At 39.6% G+C, this 18,145-nt stretch overlaps 1 protein-coding gene across 2 annotated transcripts in view; it reads right to left on the bottom strand.

The window, feature by feature from the left end:
* LOC128624851 (potassium voltage-gated channel subfamily D member 3-like) overlaps positions 1 to 17,240 on the bottom strand; it is a 97,789-nt gene extending 80,549 nt beyond the window's left edge. For both annotated transcript variants that reach the window (XM_053652654.1, XM_053652653.1), the window contains exon 1: positions 16,063 to 17,240. In XM_053652654.1, the coding sequence (XP_053508629.1) occupies positions 16,063 to 17,165 (1,103 nt within the window). In that variant the 5' untranslated portion in view covers positions 17,166 to 17,240. The remainder of the gene's footprint in view (positions 1 to 16,062) is intronic.
* Between the last annotated feature and the right edge of the window lie 905 nt (positions 17,241 to 18,145).

An 18,145-nucleotide genomic window follows, 5' to 3' on the forward strand; every position in this document is an offset into this window, starting at 1 on the left:
GTAAGAATACGTCACTGCAACTCAATTTTGGAAAACCAAAATCTATTGTTACGAATCTGACTTGTTTTTGTTTTTTCAAAGCGTTAGTTTTTCACTGTCAAAATTGCAGTGTCATTGAATCTTCAGTGCTGTTAAACTATTGACCTTTAAACTCTAGAAAACTGTGAGAACACAGATAAGAAGTAGAGCGGAAGATTGCGTATCGATCTTAGATTCGATTAACTGATAAGTGCTTCATTAATTCGCAAGCAATTTGCTTTAAATAACTCAGCCTAAAGAGGAAGACGTGTCCTCACTTTCTTTGTGAGAAACATGTAGTATGAGAAAAGAAAACTGTGGCTTTTCTTGAAATGTCTTGCACAGCATCATTTCATGAAATTAAAGCAATTAGTATATTGATATACTGTATATCAGGCTCAGGCTTTAATATACCTGAAGAATAGTTCTCAGCAGGTATAATAGAATGGGAAGTAAAATTTGGAAAGATTGGAGTAATTCGTAGCTTCCCTAACATAGATTTATTCCATCTATCTGTCCATTTTCTGTACTGCTTATCCTTTTCAGGGTCACGGAGAACCTGGAGACTATCCCATGGAGCATGGGGCACAGCGTGTGGTACACCCTGGACGGGGTGCCAATCCATTGCAGGGCACAATCACATACACATTCATACACTACAGACACTTTGGACATGCCAATCAGCCTACCATGCATGTCTTTGGACTGGAGGAGGAAACCGGAGTACCCGGAGGAAACCCCCGCCGCACAGGAAGAACATGCAAACTCCGTTTGAATCGAACCCCCAGCCCTGGAGATAATATTTTTAATAAGTTATACTTGTGATATCTTTTGGATTTTTTTTTTTGTTGTTGTTGTTGAAAAATCTCTGAAATCTATCTCTTGTTTAATTTAACACCATTCTACCAATTTTGGCCACTACAAATTTGCAAGGGTGCACAAACTTTTGCACTGCACTGCATTACATGACTAGAACGCCAAATCATCACGTGGCATCCTATTTTACATCACATCCTCTCTGAGCGTCTGGACGGCGCTGTCACACTAGGCTCGTTCTTTAAAGGACAGCGTGTGTCCTGTCAGGAAGCTTGGAGATGGACAGTGATTGGTGTTTAAAAGAAACTCGAGGCAGATGGGACACAAGTGACCTCATCACAAGAACATATGCCCCTTCAGCAGGCAAGCATGGAGGTGGGGCTTCAAAACACACGTACACACACACACACACACACACACACACGTAGACACAGGTGTTCTCGTGCCACAGGAATGCCACAGGAATGGAAACTTTATCTAATTTACCATGTGATAGACGGACCATCATAATAACCACCAGGCACTTAGTTAAGGTACATTAGATAGTCGTTACATCTGTCAGATCTGATCATACAAATGTTAATAATGACACTAATGTAAATGTCCTGACAGGAAAAATTCCCATCTCCTTAAGGCAAGACACTACAGTTTATACATATATGGTTTATATGGTTTATAAAGGAACTTGATATGTATATCACAATGGAACACAAAATGAACACACAGTCCCCTCCAAAAGTATTGGAACAGCAAGGCCAAATTGTCTTGTTTTTGCTAGACATAAAACAATACAACTGGCCTTGCTCTTCGAATACTTTCGGAAAGGACTGTATATATCAGGAAACAAACTTTCCAGGATATATGACATGATTGTGAAGTGGGAGGAGCTGAAGATAATGCAGTGATCACGAGCGGACAAAAACAGTGAAATAAAACTTCGTTGACTTTTGAATAAATAAATAAATTAAAACAAATTGACGTGACTTGCCTTAAAGCACAAATTTGAGCCCTCACCCCGTTTCTCATATCACTTTTAAAAACACAATAACGAGTGATTGAAGCTCAACAAATTGTGCTTAGAGAGGAGCTTGAAATGAAAACGCATTGATTCAGGTGTTCCTGAGTGCCGCTTCACTACATAAGGAATCGCATCCGAGATGCCACATCACGCCAAATAAGACACGTGTATCGATATTCATTCAAAGACTACATGAAACCCAGTGTAAGTGTAGCATGTAAGAAGTCAATAAAAATCATGTTATCATGATCATATGAATCCTTGTTAAATCTCAATCTCACACTGAATGAAAAAGGCTCCATAGTCTGGATCAATATGATGCATTCTTTATCTGAAATACTCCATCATAGAACGCAGGTGTACGAACTAAAAAAAAATGCAGCAGTGCAAAGACTAAAAGGACATACAAAAGGCCAGTTTCACAGCCAGGTGATGAATTAAAAGAAAAAAAACGGCTCTGTTATGCTGTGGAGGACATTATTTATTTATTTTATTGGCATAGTCTGAGTGGTTCTGAAGGCTTGCGGTGGCTCAACACCTTACTTAGACACTTTATGTTGTTGTTGTTGTTTATTTATAATCTATGTTTATGCTATGTGAATGAAAATACTGATTTATTGTTAGTCTATTATTATAACTATGTTTAATAAGTGTGTAATAGAATTAAATGTATCAGTAGAGCTAAAGAGGAAAACAGTAAAACTGCATACTATGAGTAACACAAACAGCTAACCTGCATACACCACAAATAACCAAACTACACATGATGAGTCACACAAACGACCGAACTGCATATGTGTTGTGCCATGACCAAACTGAATACTGCAAATTGATAAACTGCATATGAGTACAATAAATGACCAAATAATATGATATACATGCTATGCAAATGACCCAACTGTATATGAGTAAGAGAAATGTCCAAAGTGCATAAGAATAATGCAAATGAAGAAACTGCATACATTCACTGCAAATGACAAAACTACAAATGAATAACTCAAATGACCAGATTCACATACGTGTAACACAAATTATGAAAATGCATATAAGTAACACAAATGACCAAATTTGCAAATGAGTAACACATTTGACCAAATTGAATATGAATAACACAAATGACCAAATTGAATATGAGTAACACAAATGACCAAACAGCATAACGAGTAACACAAATGACCAAACTGAATATGAGTAACACAAATGACCAAATTGAATATGAGTAACACAAATGATGAAACAGTGTAATGAGTAACACAAATGACCAAATTGAATATGAATAACACAAATGACCAAATTGAATATGAGTAACACAAATGATGAAACAGCGTAATGAGTAACACAAATGACCAAATTGAATATGAATAACACAAATGACCAAATTGAATATGAGTAACACAAATGACCAAATTGAATATGAGTAACACAAATGACCAAAATGAATAAGAGTATTGAAACAACACTACAGGATCCTTAGTGTCTTATAAAAAAAAAAACAACAACAACAGTATTTGTCATGCATGGATTTGTAATTACCAATGTTCATCTTGCTATGAATGCACAATTACACGTATGTAAGTGTATCATGTGATTTGACCTGAAACCCATTCTCAAACCTTAATGTTTACCAAAGTGTATGAACAGATTTGCAACATCGCCTCATCTCAAACACAGATTCCTGTAAGTCATCTAGGAAATGGAACCTGCCATTAAACTCTTAAGCAATCTGCTTGCTGAATTGACACAGGTGATCTTTATGTTCAGGCAGAAAAGATGATCTGTAACTTCCTTAACTCCATGTTGGTGCTCTCAAAGTGCCATGCATCCAATTACCCACAGAGTGAAAGCAAACAGAGGGAGCAGGAAACAGCCATGAATGGCGGTAAGATTAGACTCCAGCACTAATTGAATCTGGCACTGATGAATGAAGTCCTTTTTCTCCAGAATGTGAAATTCTCTCGATGCTTGTCAACAAAACCCAGTACACACAACGCACAACAAACTTGGGTGATATGAAACGGCATCAACATTCAGTTAGTCCAAATATGTACCTTTATCCAGTAAAATTAATTAATCAGATAATTAAAATGCTAACATCTCAAACAATAAGGTATAAGAGTTTTGATCTGTGTGAAGCACCTCAGAGAGAGCTAGAAAACTTACACAGACAGGGTGTTAAGACGTCACAACAAAGCAACCCTACCCCTTCAACAAAAGCTTGTGTCATACAGTAACTAGCTAACTAAAGTTAACGGACTCGCTCACAATTACAGTACACATTCATGCACAAACAGAGCATTGCGGGATCAGAATGGAGCAACAGAGTGAGCTATCCAGCCAGAGCTAGCTCACTAGCTACTGTAAAATACATACTCTTGTTGAAGGTGAGGTTTGCTTTGTCGCTAACTATACCTGTCCAACCTGTTCCCAGTAGAAAGTTATACCAACTGGAATCTGGTGATGTTTTGTAAATTTTGTAACATTTAATATAAATTAAGATATGAAAAAAGTAATGGATTCTAAACACAAATGACAAAAAACGCATACGAGTAACACAAATGACAATAAGGTATACGAATAACACAGACGACAAAAAGCTATACGAAAAACACAAATGACAAAAAGGTATATGAATAACACAAATGACAAAAAGGTATATGAATAACACAGACGACAAAAAGCTATACGAAAAACACAAATGACAAAAAGGTATATGAATAACACAAATGACAAAAAGGTATATGAAAAACACAAATGACAAAAGGGTATATTAATAACAAAAATGACAAAATGCATATGAGTAACACAAATGACAAAAAGGCATATGAATAAAACAAATGTTAAAACTGCATATATGCAAATCACAAAACTACATTTGAGTAACACGAATGACAACAAGTACAATGTATTTATACGACTTTACACCGTAATATGTTACCCAAATTCATAACAATATCAGTAAAATTATAAGCAATTATAACAGTAAAATACCTCTCCCAATGACGAATGAAGTTCATCTGCCCACGCTTGACTTAAACAGGCACTCAGCCTTTTATTAGATCCATAGATATGACCTCTAACCTGGAGCCACACGAGCGTCTTACCGCACAGGCAATTAGCCATGTCATCGATAGTAGTGGCTAGAAATAAAAGGTGCGTTCCTTCAAAGTAATTTCAGTTGCGCCAATAATTGCTCTCGTTTGTTCGTATGGAAAAGTGGCATTTCTTGCCTGTGCATGTCATTTCTTACCATTGTCTCTTTCATTCGTGTTCTTTTAGATAGCGGGGAGGAACATTCTGACATGCTGTCATAAAAACAATACGCTTTATAGCTGAGTGAATGAGAAAAGTTAATGAGCAGCGAGTGCTCTGTGCTTTATCATTAAAAGTCTGAAGATGCTCAATCAATTTAGCTCTCTCTCTCTCTCTCTCTCTCTCTCTCTCTCTCTCTCTCTCTTTCTTTCTCTCACTCTTTCTCTCCCTCTTTCGCTGCCATGCTCTCTGGCTCCCAGTTCCTTCCCGAAAGTGATAGGCCAGTGATTATTGATGAGCCAGCAACAAGAAAATTGTGGAATAAAATCCCAGGAGTTTCTAATGGGTCTAAATGAATAAATACAGCACATACAAAGCAAAAAAAAAAGGTTTCTGTGGAAAGTCCTTAAGTAATTGTACTTCATTACTATACTTCAGTAACATTTCAGGGAATGTTTAGGGGTATAATTGGAAATTATTGCTGTACCCCTTGGTACTCATTACATTTTAATTGTGTAGTTATTTCATACCAATCTATACAGCTACCAAGCTGTTGTCTTTGCACAACGACTCCTTGTTAGTCTCAGCCACTTTTCAATTAAGTTTAATTACATGGGGGAAGAAAACGGAGGATTTATATGAACAGTGGCAATGTGGTTGGATTTTGCTACGTTCATATAATACATAAAATCATAGGAAAAGGTATGAATACTAACTCCGCCCCTAACCTTCATAGCCGGCGAGCTTAGACATTTCTCCACCAAGCTGCCAGAGGGTGCTTGGTGTTTTTGGTTCTTTTCTTGCGGAAAACTGCTTGAATTGCTGAAATTGCAATTGCACTGAACTGTTTTGCACGATTATTCGCAGTGATGTTTGTTGGCAAATGAGACCTTTTATCTGTACTCGTGTTCGACACACGTGGGCTTTGACTGAACGCGTGGTGTGATGACATCCCATGACGCGTCTTGGACCAAATCTGTGGAAAATCTGTGGTAATTTTGGAAAATTGCAAGCTCCAATGAATATTACAGAATTTCCTTCATTTTGCGTGCATTTCTGCGATTGCAAAATCTGATCTTGGTTCTGATATCTGTTCCATCCCTGAACGTGGAGCATTTGAGATCGCTACTGAAATTCGATTTCAAATTCAAACATATAAAGACAACGTGGCTGGATTTCCTTTGATTTCATTTGAATGAAGTAATAAGAAAGTCGTGAACTTTCCTGCTAAGACTAATTGTAAAAATGTGAATCGTGCAAATTCTTATGACTTTATACATCTCAGACCAAGTTAGGGGAAAAAAAAACAAAAAGAAAATTTCGACACCTTCTTGTCTCCAATGTGCGGGAAGAGATCATCTATTTTTAAATCTAAAGCCTTGAGTAACACAACCCCATCTTTCATTTGCTATCTCGTGGATCTTGTACGAGTTTAATTCAGAGTCAGGGGCAGGAGGAGTAAATGGGAGACGAGGTCTCTCACGCTCTCTCTCAGCGAGAATTAAATGTAGATGGAAAAGGGGGAAGGTGTGCCATTTAAAGACCTGGCACGCACTGATTTACACACCCGTGTTATTGTAAAAGCTGACCTGCTGACAGCCACAGAACAAAGCAATAGCTTCCCAGCAGCGGCCACAAAGGGTGTGAAAGAGTAAGGGGGGAAAATGCTTGAAATAACAGCAGGCTTTCTCCCTGAGGCAGATAAGGCATGAACTTATTGGATAACATAAAATCCATTAGACTTTTAAGATGCACCTACACTCTGCTGCTATATTTCTGGGCTCTCGGTGTTTGCCTACGGCTCTGGTGCTATTTATAGAATTTATGTAATTTTTCTGTAATCAGGGTTAGATCACGTAATAAAATTAGGAGGGTGCATTTACTATAATGCAAACTCGTTTTCTAAATTGAGCTAAATTTCACACAGAAACTGAGCAACTGATTCAGTGATTATCGTGATATTAGACATGAGATTAAAATCTAATCGATAAGTATCTTCACATTGAAACTAGTCAGGTTTAGGGAGGGATTATACAGTGCTGTGAAAAAGTATTTGCCCCATCCTGAATTCTTATGTATATGTTTTGTGCATTAACATTATGCTGTGGCAGGACCTTAAACAGGAAGTTCGTGCTACAGAACCCTTGAATGTGGCTGAACTAAAGCAGTTCTGCGAAGAAGAGTGGGCCAAACATTCCAACACAATGCTGTGAAAGACTGATCTCCAGTTATCGGAAGCATTGCAGTTATTATTGCTAAAGTTGGCACAACCAGATTTTAAGTTTTAGGGGGCAATTAGTTTTTCCCATGGCTGTGTGTGCGGAGTTTGCATGTTCTCCCTGAGCTGCGGGGGTTTCCTCCGGGTACTCCAGTATCCTCCCCCAGTTCAAAGACATGTGTTGTAGGTTGATTGGCATTTCCAAATTGTCCATAGTGTGTGAATGTGTGTGCGATTGTGCCCTGCGATGGGTTGGCACCCCGTCCAGGGTGTCCCCCGCCTTGTGCCCCGAGTCCCCTGGGATGGGCTCCAGGCTCCCCATGACCCTGTGTAGGATAAGCCGTATGGCGGATGGATGGATGGTCAGTGTATGTTTAGTCTATATACTTTTAATTTCTTCTCCAAAAGCATTATTGGGAAACCAAAAGGATGCATAATCCACCTTCAATAACTGCTGTTGACGTGTTATGGATGTGTCTGAAAAATATCAGCCCAAATGGAGATGAAATCTAGTAGGTGTATTAAACGCTCTGGAATCACCTGACATGTCAGTCACTGGTAGGCTGTGTGATTCTACAGTTTGGGCTAGAAAGAAATCAGCCCTAACCTCGCTTCTAACTTCTTCATTTCACTACCTGTGTATTTCTCTTACCAGTGGTGGTTCTGTTGTGCTCGGTTCCACAAAAATACTTCTAATCTGATGTGGATGAAAAACCCCAGAATTGGTGTGTGCTCAAATACACTGCAGCGAATACATTATTCACGCTGAAGCTCATTCAAACTTTTCACCTACATTCACTACATCGTTTGAATAATCTGATTTACAGTTTCTCCCAAACTCGATCTCATAACTAGCATTTTAAACGGGACGTACTCCAGATACACAGTGCAATCAATCTCATGCTGCTTCATTCAGGCCAGAAATGGCTCGGTTTGATTGTCTGTCCCCTCGTCCCAACACCTTAAACATCACTGCGAAACTAAAAAGGAAAGGGAAAGATAACTGATGCTTTTTTTTTTGAGTCACAGCAAAAAAAAGGCTGAATATTCCCCATTTCAGTAAAGAGTTGCGCTATCAATCAGCCTTGAGAAGATAAACAGCTGCCATTAGCCTGCAACAACGCCCGTGATGGTCCAAAAATAGCAGCGAACATCAGTTCTGTGCACAGGATGTTCAAATTGACAGCTGATGCTAAATAAAAGCGCAATCAAAGTATAAAAATTCATCACATACAGCATGTAAGGGTTGTCATATAATATGTCGTTTGTTAATGGTTATTTCACAGAATTCTCGAATCTGATTGTTCCAGAAGGTGTGGAAACGGTTTCCATAACAGCATAATAGTTTCAGCTGCAAGGTTTAATGTGCTCGTTCGAATACATTACTGTTTGTATACTGTCGTAACAACTTATATGGGGACTTGTGTGCGGACGATCCACGTAAAGTTGTAGAGATTTTTGGAAGGAGTCTCCAGTGTCAGTGTTTTGAGGTAAAGAGGTTACGTTTTGAGGTTTCTCTGTAACATGACAAGCAGCAGGTTTTAGAGTTTTTTTTATGAATGTCAAGAGAGAGGCCGTGTAGCGCTACAGTACTGTAACGTACTGTACTTAATAACAGGAACTAACTTGTTTCGCAGACTTAAATGTAACTATAAACAGATGAAAAAAAAAACTTAAAGCAAACCGCTGTCAGTCCGTACAGAATTTTGATTTCGCCAAGTTTTTTTGTCATTGTTGCGGCTTGATTTTGCTGCAACTTTTTCAAAAAAAATGTGCGAGGGAACTTTTTAAAAAGTTTTCTGTGCTTTCTTTTTGCGCAAAACTACTTGAACTGGCAAAAGTGCAATCGCACAACAATGTTTTGCATGCTCTTTCACTGTGATGTGATGTTTGCTGGTACTGTAAATGAGACCGTTTAGCTGTAGTCATGCTCGATGCACATGAATCGAAGAGGTCTTTAATCGAATGCGCGTTTAATCGAATGACGCGTCTTGGCCCAAATCTGCAGAGAATCTGTGGGAATTTTGAAAAATTGCAAGCTCATCAGAATATTGTAAAATTTGCTTGGTTTTGCGTTCATTTCTGCTAATCCTGGAGGGACTTCAGGGTGTGTAGTGGTGCAATCCAGTAGTGTGGTGTGTGATTTAATATATTAAAATGCAGAGTGTAGCAATGTGCTTATAATATATAATATAAACAGGTACTATGTGAATACAATGGATATATATCAGCGTTATACACCTCCACTTTGAAAAAGCTCCAGTACAAGTGTGAAAGTGAGATCATGCCAAGTTCAGAGTCATGCCGCTGTGATGCAAAAAGTCTCATCGGCTGAGAAGACATCCTGCTTTCAGCGTTTCAGAACGAAGAAGAAAAAAGAAAGAAAGAAAAAAAAACCCTGCTCTGCGCTTTTTCAGCAATCCTCAGTCGAGATGGAGCGGCTGTTTATGATTTGTGTGTGACTGGAATAACAAGTGCCAGCACAGGGGACGTGAATAAAATATGAATTCCTAATTATTTTAATTGTGTTACGCTGTTATGCTCTTGGCGGATGCTTTTCCCTGGTTTCTAGAGCTGCTAAGGAGGAAATAAAAAAACACTCCCTTGGTGACACCACTCGACATACTGCCAATGCTGGGTTATTTCTCAGATCAGATCAGATGTGTGTGTGTGTGTGTGTGTGTGTGTGTGTGTGGTCTTCAGGATGCCTCTTAGATGGCATGAATCCACACACGTTCTTCCAACTCAAACAGCTGCCTCTAGCTGCCAGTCATTTAAATGCAGAGAAGCTGCAAAAAAAAAAACAGCTGAAACGCTGAAATCAGTGTCATTGATGCGAACGGAAAAGCAGTGCTTCTGTTACACGTTATGCAAAATAAGCAATCTCCTACCTTCGTCTGATTTTACCTCATCAAGCTCAACAAGACCGTGACTGAGAAAGAGTTCATTTTTTCCCTGTTATGTAGGAGGAATTAATGAATGTCAGTTGAGGCCATTAATAAAGTAAATAAATAAATAATAAAATCGCAATCACACAAAAGCATTACCGGTTCACTCCAGGTGGAAAAATAAATAAATAAATAAATAAATAAATGATCTAAAAATATCCTATCGGTGTTCCGTTAAGGTTGACTATCTGATGAATTTTGATAACGGATAAAGCTCGCTTTGAGTGGCATTTGATGGACGAACAAACCTGGCATGTTAGCCTCATTAAAGGGCAGGAATTTATTTTATACAGCCATAACATTAAAACCACCTGCCTAATATTGTGTAGGTTCTCTTCATGCTGCCAAAACAGCTTTGATCCATCGAGACTCCACAAGACCTTTGAATGTGTGCTGTGGTATCTGGAACCAAGACGTTAGCAGTAAGTCCTGTTGTAAGTTGTGAGGTGGAGTCTCCATGGATCAGACTTTTTTGTCTCACAGACGCTCGATCGGATTGAGATCTGGGGAATTTGGAGGCCGAGTCAACACCTTGAAGTCTTTGTCATTCCTCAAACCGTTCCTGAACAATTTTTTGCAGTGTGGCAGGGCGCATTATCCTGCTGAAAGAAGCCACTACTATTAAGGAATACCGTTGCCATGAAGACATGTACTTAGTCTGCAACAATGTTTAGGTAAGTGGTACATGCCAGGACCCAAGGATACCCAGCACAACATCAAACTGCCTCCCATAGTGCATCCTGATGCCATCTCTTCCCCAGACAAGCAATGCACATGCACCCGGCCGTCCACATGATGTAAAAAAAAACCAAATGATTCACCAGACCAGGCCACCTTCTTCCATTGCTCCATGGTCCATTTTTGACACTAACGTGCCCATTGTAGGTGCTTTCGGCAGTGGACAGGGGTCAGCATGGGCACTCTGATCGGTCTCCAGCTACTCAGCGCTATACGCAGTAAGCTGTGATGCACTGTGAGTTCTGACTCCTTTCTAACCAGCATAAACTCTTTCAGCAGTTTGTGCTACAGGACCTCTTCTGTGGGATCGGATCAGACAGGCTAGCCTTCGCTCCGCACACACATCAGTGAGCCTTGGGTGCTCATGACCCTGTCACTCACCGGTTCACCAGTTGCTCTTCCTTGGAACACTTCTGGTAGATACTAACCACTGCATACCAGGAACACCCCACAGGACCTGCCATTTTGGAGATCCTCTGCCCCAGTCGTCTAGACATCACAATTTGGTCCTTACATACATTTTGAGTGGGAGCATGTGGATGGGGCAGATGGTCTCCACACATAATAATTTCCGTTATTTAAAGACAAGGTCAGTTGGCTTGGGTTGTGTCTATACACCCACATTAATCCCCTGAGGTTACTGAGCCTTTTTTCTTTCTTTCTTTTGTTGCAATTGTTATTTTATTCATTTGAAGAATGTTTCCATCCATGACTCATAGCTGTATCGACTAAGCATGGCATGTAATTGAAAACCTCACCGCTGACCTGACCTTAAACAAACTGAAGAACTGACAAAACTGCTGGTTAATTGAGGTAATTTAAATTCCACTACTTCCTTCCTAACAACCTTTAACAACATGCCAGTGTAACAATTAGTTCAGCAATTACCAGAAAACAAACAACGCGATGATAAGGCACAGCACCGCCACTGAAGAAAGCTTCCCTTAGGCTACGTTTTAAATATCAATAATGTTTCTTGAAAAAGAGGACAGTGGTGAAATTTTAATGACAACCTGTTGAATTACAAAAGAACACCAGAGACAGAAGTGCACAAGGTATCCGTTTCTTCCCAGAGGCAATCCGCTTCTGGAAATTTGCCTTTGGCTTCACAATGGATACACCCAAAACCCAAAACACCCACAGAATAAAAAAAAATAATAATAATAATAATAAAACACCAAACAAACTAAAATATAATACAAATAATTCAGTCGCCCATTAGACAGAATAATGAATTGTAATAAAAGCATAGAAATTATTTACCTATCATATGATAAGGGGAAATTAGAAGGTGGGAACTGGTAAATGATCAGATTTGGAGAAAATGGGTCTGGATTTGTTTGTCTTGTCCATGACAAAGAGAAAGAGTGAGTGATTGCGAGTGTGATTGTGAAGGAAAGAGCAAGCGATAATTACAGTAAGTTGGAGATATTCAAACATCTCAAACTCTTAAATAAAACTGACGTATCGGTTTTAAAGCGTGACTTGTTCTGAACTGCTGCAGAAACAGCTGCGAGACTGCGTTGTGACATTCACACTGAATATATTTTATTTTCTCCCAATCATCAAAAACATGACCTTGTATCATTCTCATCTCTGGCATATTATAAACGGGACGACATTCATCTCAAACCTTTCATCAAGTAAACAGATTTTTTTTTACATTCGGGTTATACCTTGACTCCGAGGAAATAGGTCTTTGACAAGGGTTTAGCTTTTGTGATAAAACAAGACAGATAATTTCCAGAAATGTCAATTTGATGTTTCCTGCAAAACAGATCTGTTTCAAATCATTTTCCAGGTCGGTCCAGTCGGTACGCTTGTTTTGTACTTGTTGCTGCCATCAGTCAATATGCAGCATTTCAGCTGAAACGGGAAACACTTAATCCTATTGGTCGTTATGAAAAATACACCGAATGGTATGAAGAAGAGAGGGCTGACTTCTTTTTAGCCCAGACTGTAGAATCATGTAGCCAATCAGTGACGGTCATGTCAGGTGGCTGCGCAATTTGGCACGCCCCCTGGATTTGCTCTCCTGGATTTGGGCTGATATTTTTTCAGACATCCGTAACATGTCATCAGCTGATTGAGAAGCTGCATGTAATGAGCGTGAACAAGGTGGATTATTTACTCATCGTTTTTTTTTTCCTACAAAAGGGAGGAAACTGTAAAAGTGGATAGATGATGCACACATTGGCTAAGCGAAGTACAAATTACACAAAATGACAAACAACCAGATTTTTACAGATTTTACTGGGTTTTTTTTTTGTTTGTTTCTTTGTTGAGTGAAAGGGTTACAGCTCCGGGTGGACGATATGACAGAATTATCATATCACAATTCTCGATACATGATATGCATCACAATATATACTTTATGTTTGCATGGGGAAAAAACTGTCTGTCATGCTTTGTAGATGCCTACATGAATCCATTTTATTTATTTATTTTATATTTAAAACTACCAATAAAAGACACTGAAAAGTAGGAAAAACATTACACAATTTTTTACTTAATTTTAAAGATTAAGTTCAGAAAATCAACATCAAATCTCCTGCTTAGTCACTTTTAAATAAATTAATGAATAAAAAGAATTCAAATAAATGTAAACAAAAACAAAAATATATATAAAGGGATATCACAATATCCATGATATTTCAGAAATGCATATTGTGACACATTGCCCAGCCCTAGTTACAACTTTTCAGTTTAACATGGTTGGTATTCTGAGGAAACACTTCGTCTACTGAGTAATCGGATTGTGTCGATTGACAGATATTAAATTTCAGCCACACATCCAATATCACGAGCAGCTAATATGACGTTACTCTTTACCCGATGAAGAATTTTCAGTCCTGCTTCCAAACCCATAATGTTCTGATGAATTAACCTGTGTCATAACCACCCAATAAATTGAAATCAAACTTCTCTTATAAGGCTCTTCAGTGTTCTTATACCTAAGCAGAACATATACACACAGCAAAGCCTGTACTGTGTATCCTCCAGCGGTTATGACCTTATTCGGTTTGCTCGCGCCACAGTAAATGGCAGATATCATGATGAAGGTTTATATTTGTTAGCAGATGTAGTTGTACCTACTATTAGTCACTCTGACAGTTACTCATACCCACTGTGCCTTTGTGAAGCCACAGCGTATGCCTTCGCTTCAGCTGTTGTTTACTCATAGCCATTATGGCCTCGGTCCATTTTCCACTTTTGCTCCTGTCACATAACAATAACCACTCTGTGTATAAACATAAGATTGAATGACCAAATGCATTACATCATATGGGTTCTGTGATATCTGCTCTAAACTCAAAAGAAGAGATTTTACTGTACATGCAAAGAATCATGACAAATTTGTTCTGAATGCAGATCATCAATATGTTCACATTTACCCTAAACTCAACCACCTGCTGATGAATAAATCCCCATTTACTTAGTTTGGTTATCATCCAAACTATGTTTATGGACATGCAATGTACTGTAGAGAGCAGCATTGGGTGTCAACAGTGAGAAGCCATCCTGGCTTAAAAGTGTAAGTAGATAATATTAGTAATTTAGTAAGGAATAAAGCTCTTCAGGATGTGCTTTTATAGGAAAATAATCAGTAAAGTGGTAGCATGATGCATCCTGGTGGAAGCAAAGTTACAGTACTCTTACTGCCCAAAAGTTTTCCTATTTTCCTACAACAGCAAGTGCTTTATTCCTCTTCTACCACAGAAATATAGTAATGCTAACATCTTTTAAAATGTAAAAAAAAAAAAAAAAGATTATGTCATTTGATTCATTTATAGCTAAATTTAATGTTGTGGATTGTCCACAAAACAAGTGAGCTCCTGTAATCGCTTGCGCTAGCAGTGTCTCCAGTGCTGACACTGGAGACTCCTTCCAAAAATGTTAACCATCTCCTTACGGAAACTTTCAGAATATCTGTAGTTAGGCCTTTTTTGTCTGTTGGTTTGTTTGTTTTTAGATTATGTGAAATGTCTACCATACAAGTCCCTGTGTATGAATTGTTATTATAGAAGTGATAATGTATTAGAATAAGCACATTAATATAAACCTGTGATTTGTCTGGCAGCCAGCACTACTGTCTGAACTACAGATATAGAAAATAAATCAACACGTTAGTATTAGACATCAAAATGTTTAATTACTGACCGCAATATTCTGAGAAGCTTGCAATTTTTATAAATTACCGCAGATTCTGTGTAGATTCGGGCCGAGATGCGCCATGTGACGTCGTCACAACGCGCAGTCAGCCAAAGCTCTCTTCGATTCACGTGAGTCAAACAAGAGTACAGCTAAAAGGTCTCATTTACCAACAAACATCACTGTGAAAGAGCATCTGAAACAATTTAGTGCGATTGCAATTTCGCCAATTCAAGCTGTTTTCCGCAAAAAAATTAAAAAGCCGCAGCAAAATCAAGCATTTTTGGCCGCAATAATCACAAAAAAACTCTGCAAAACCCTGTACGGGCTGAAAAATCGCATGTTGAAAAGCATTCTTTGGCTGTGAGTTAAAACTGGCAGTCTTAGAAAGCAAAGGTTTCGGCCGTTTTCGAATTTTTAATTACAGTCTCAGAGTGTGATGCTCATCTAAAATCCACCAATAGGATGACTCAAACTTCACAGGACCACTACAAATACAATAGTCGCAGTGGATATCACGCTGATTGATGATGTAAGCAGAACATAGTGTGTTTTTAACGCAGGTCTATTGTTAGAGGATCTTCAGTTATTAATCTGATAAGCAGAACGTGTGCTATCACACAGCCTGTTGTAGAATTCAGTCAAGATTTAGGTTTTGAGATCTTGTACAGTATGAGAAGTAATAATTAGAAGTAAAAATTAGACAGTCTAAAACAGGTTTCAGGAAACTACAAACTATCCATGAGGAACTCGTAGGTTCTCACAGTTCCCTCCCAGACTGGTGGTGCTGATACCCAGTAAGAGAGAGATCTATAATATAAAGCCAGTGTACAAAATATACCCCAAATATGCTCCAGTTCTTTGGAATCAAGGAAATCTTTTGCTAGTTTGTTAGCTCCACTTACCCGAGCGTGGTCATTGTGACGATGGTGTACCAGAACGACGCAGGAATGCTAGTGAACTTGCTCGAGCTTGATCCCTTCTCAGCGTAGAACATAACCGTGGCAAAGATGATGATGGCCATGGTGAGGGAGAACAGGAGGAAGCCGAGCTCAGAGGCACAGCTCTTAAGTGTGTATCCCAGGATGCGAAGGCCTTGCGAATGGCGCGAGAACTTGAAGATGCGGAAAACACGGAAGACACGCAATGTGACAAAGGCGCCGCTCACATCCTCATTGTCAGTCATGACCAAGCCAATGTAGTAGGGCAAGATGGCCACCACATCGATGATACTCATGACCGAGCGCATGAAGCGGTAGCGGCTAGGCGCGGCAAAAAGGCGAAGCAGGTACTCCACTGTGAAGATCATCACACATGCCGTGTCCATGCAGAAGAAAGCCACAGTGTAGCGTTCGCCGCATGGTACATCCTTCTGGCTTGGTGTCGAGCCACAAGGGACGGTTTCTACTACATTGGTGATAACAGAAACAGCGATGAAGAAGCCGGTGACATAGTAGAACACCAGGGCCATGGTGCTGGTATGCGGGTTCTCAAAGGCTCTCCACATAGTTTCACGAAAGTTCATATTAGGCAGCTTGCCTTCTTTGTTTTCCTCCTGGTCATCCATGAAGCGCTCAGCGTTCTCCCGTTTGCGGTCCTTGTACTCTTCATAACAACAGTCGCCGATGATCTCTGGGATGATCCCGAAGAAGGCGAGCTCCTCATCGTAGGCCGAGATGCACTCATGTCGAGGATAGTGGAGCTTACCTGTACGATAAAAGTTGAGCACGCTGCGGAAGGCATCCGGATCACGGTCGAAGAAATACTCCTTTGTCTCCTCATTATAGAAGAATTCTTTCTCAGTGCTGCCAAGCAGGGTGTCAGGGTAACGGTCCAGCGTGGTCCTCCAGGTCTGGAAACGGCGCCCACTGACGTTCAAGATGATCAGCTCGTCCTGTTTCTTAGTGTGATCCCTGGGTGCGGCGGGCATGGGGCAGTTGGCAACTGGCATCCAGCCAATGGCAGCAGCCCGTGCAAAAGGGAGCCATGCCGCTACTCCCGTTGCCATAGTGACTCCAACACAGGGTCCTTCAAATATAAGCTTCCCCGAGATTAGTCATCACCTTTGAAAGTGGAAAGAAAAGAAGCATAATCAGACTGGTGGTACAGAAATAGTGTTTCCATTACAGTTTCAGATAATAGTGGACTGGATTCGATTTGACTACAGTTTTTTGAAGAGAGCTTTGCAAATGGGATCTACATGGAAACCTCTCTGAGAGGGAAACACTCCTTTGTGGGGTTCTACATTAAAACTTTAAGGGTTCTTACCAGAAAGATAAACAAAGAAGAATGTATGAATGGATGTACTCATCTGATACTGACTATCTTATTGGGGCTAATGACATCCTGAAACACAGGGTCAGACTGGACTGGACTGATTTATTTTCCAATTAAATCTCCAGATATATATGATGGTCATGGAGGTGCGTTGTGTTTCTGGCACGACACGGACCGTGAACATAGTCCGCGTCGGCTTGGATACTAAGAGAAGATCGCTATCTGATCATTATGATAAAAATGGAAAACAGTTGGACCGGTGCAAAACAGAACTCTTTCAAACTGCAAATGGCTCTTTCTTTCTTTGACTTTCATCTTTTTCTATTCCTTCTTCAAATTCTGTCCTCAGTCCTGTCTTTTTTCCACTAAGATCAGACATATCTTATCCTTTCAGGAAATCATTTATGCATCGACGACAGGACTTCTGCAATCATCGGCACTTAGTCGAAGAGCTCGGGTCCATCTCTAATTAGTCCAGAACGCAGCAGCTCATCTTCTCACAAAGACTAAACGAACCATTCATCATCTTCCTGCGACTTTTAGGGTTGATTTTAAATAACTGGTGCTCACGCAGAAAGCTTTGCATCGTACATTCCATTATAAGGGCTGAAGATATTTTTAATTTGATCTCGCTTATGTAATAATGTGAAGCCTCTTAGGTCTTTTAAGCAAGGACACTTCTAAGGCTATCTAGGGACTAGGTCAAAGTAA

Source organism: Ictalurus furcatus, chromosome 21 (assembly GCF_023375685.1).
Source record: "Ictalurus furcatus strain D&B chromosome 21, Billie_1.0, whole genome shotgun sequence".
Classification (NCBI taxonomy): domain Eukaryota; kingdom Metazoa; phylum Chordata; class Actinopteri; order Siluriformes; family Ictaluridae; genus Ictalurus; species Ictalurus furcatus.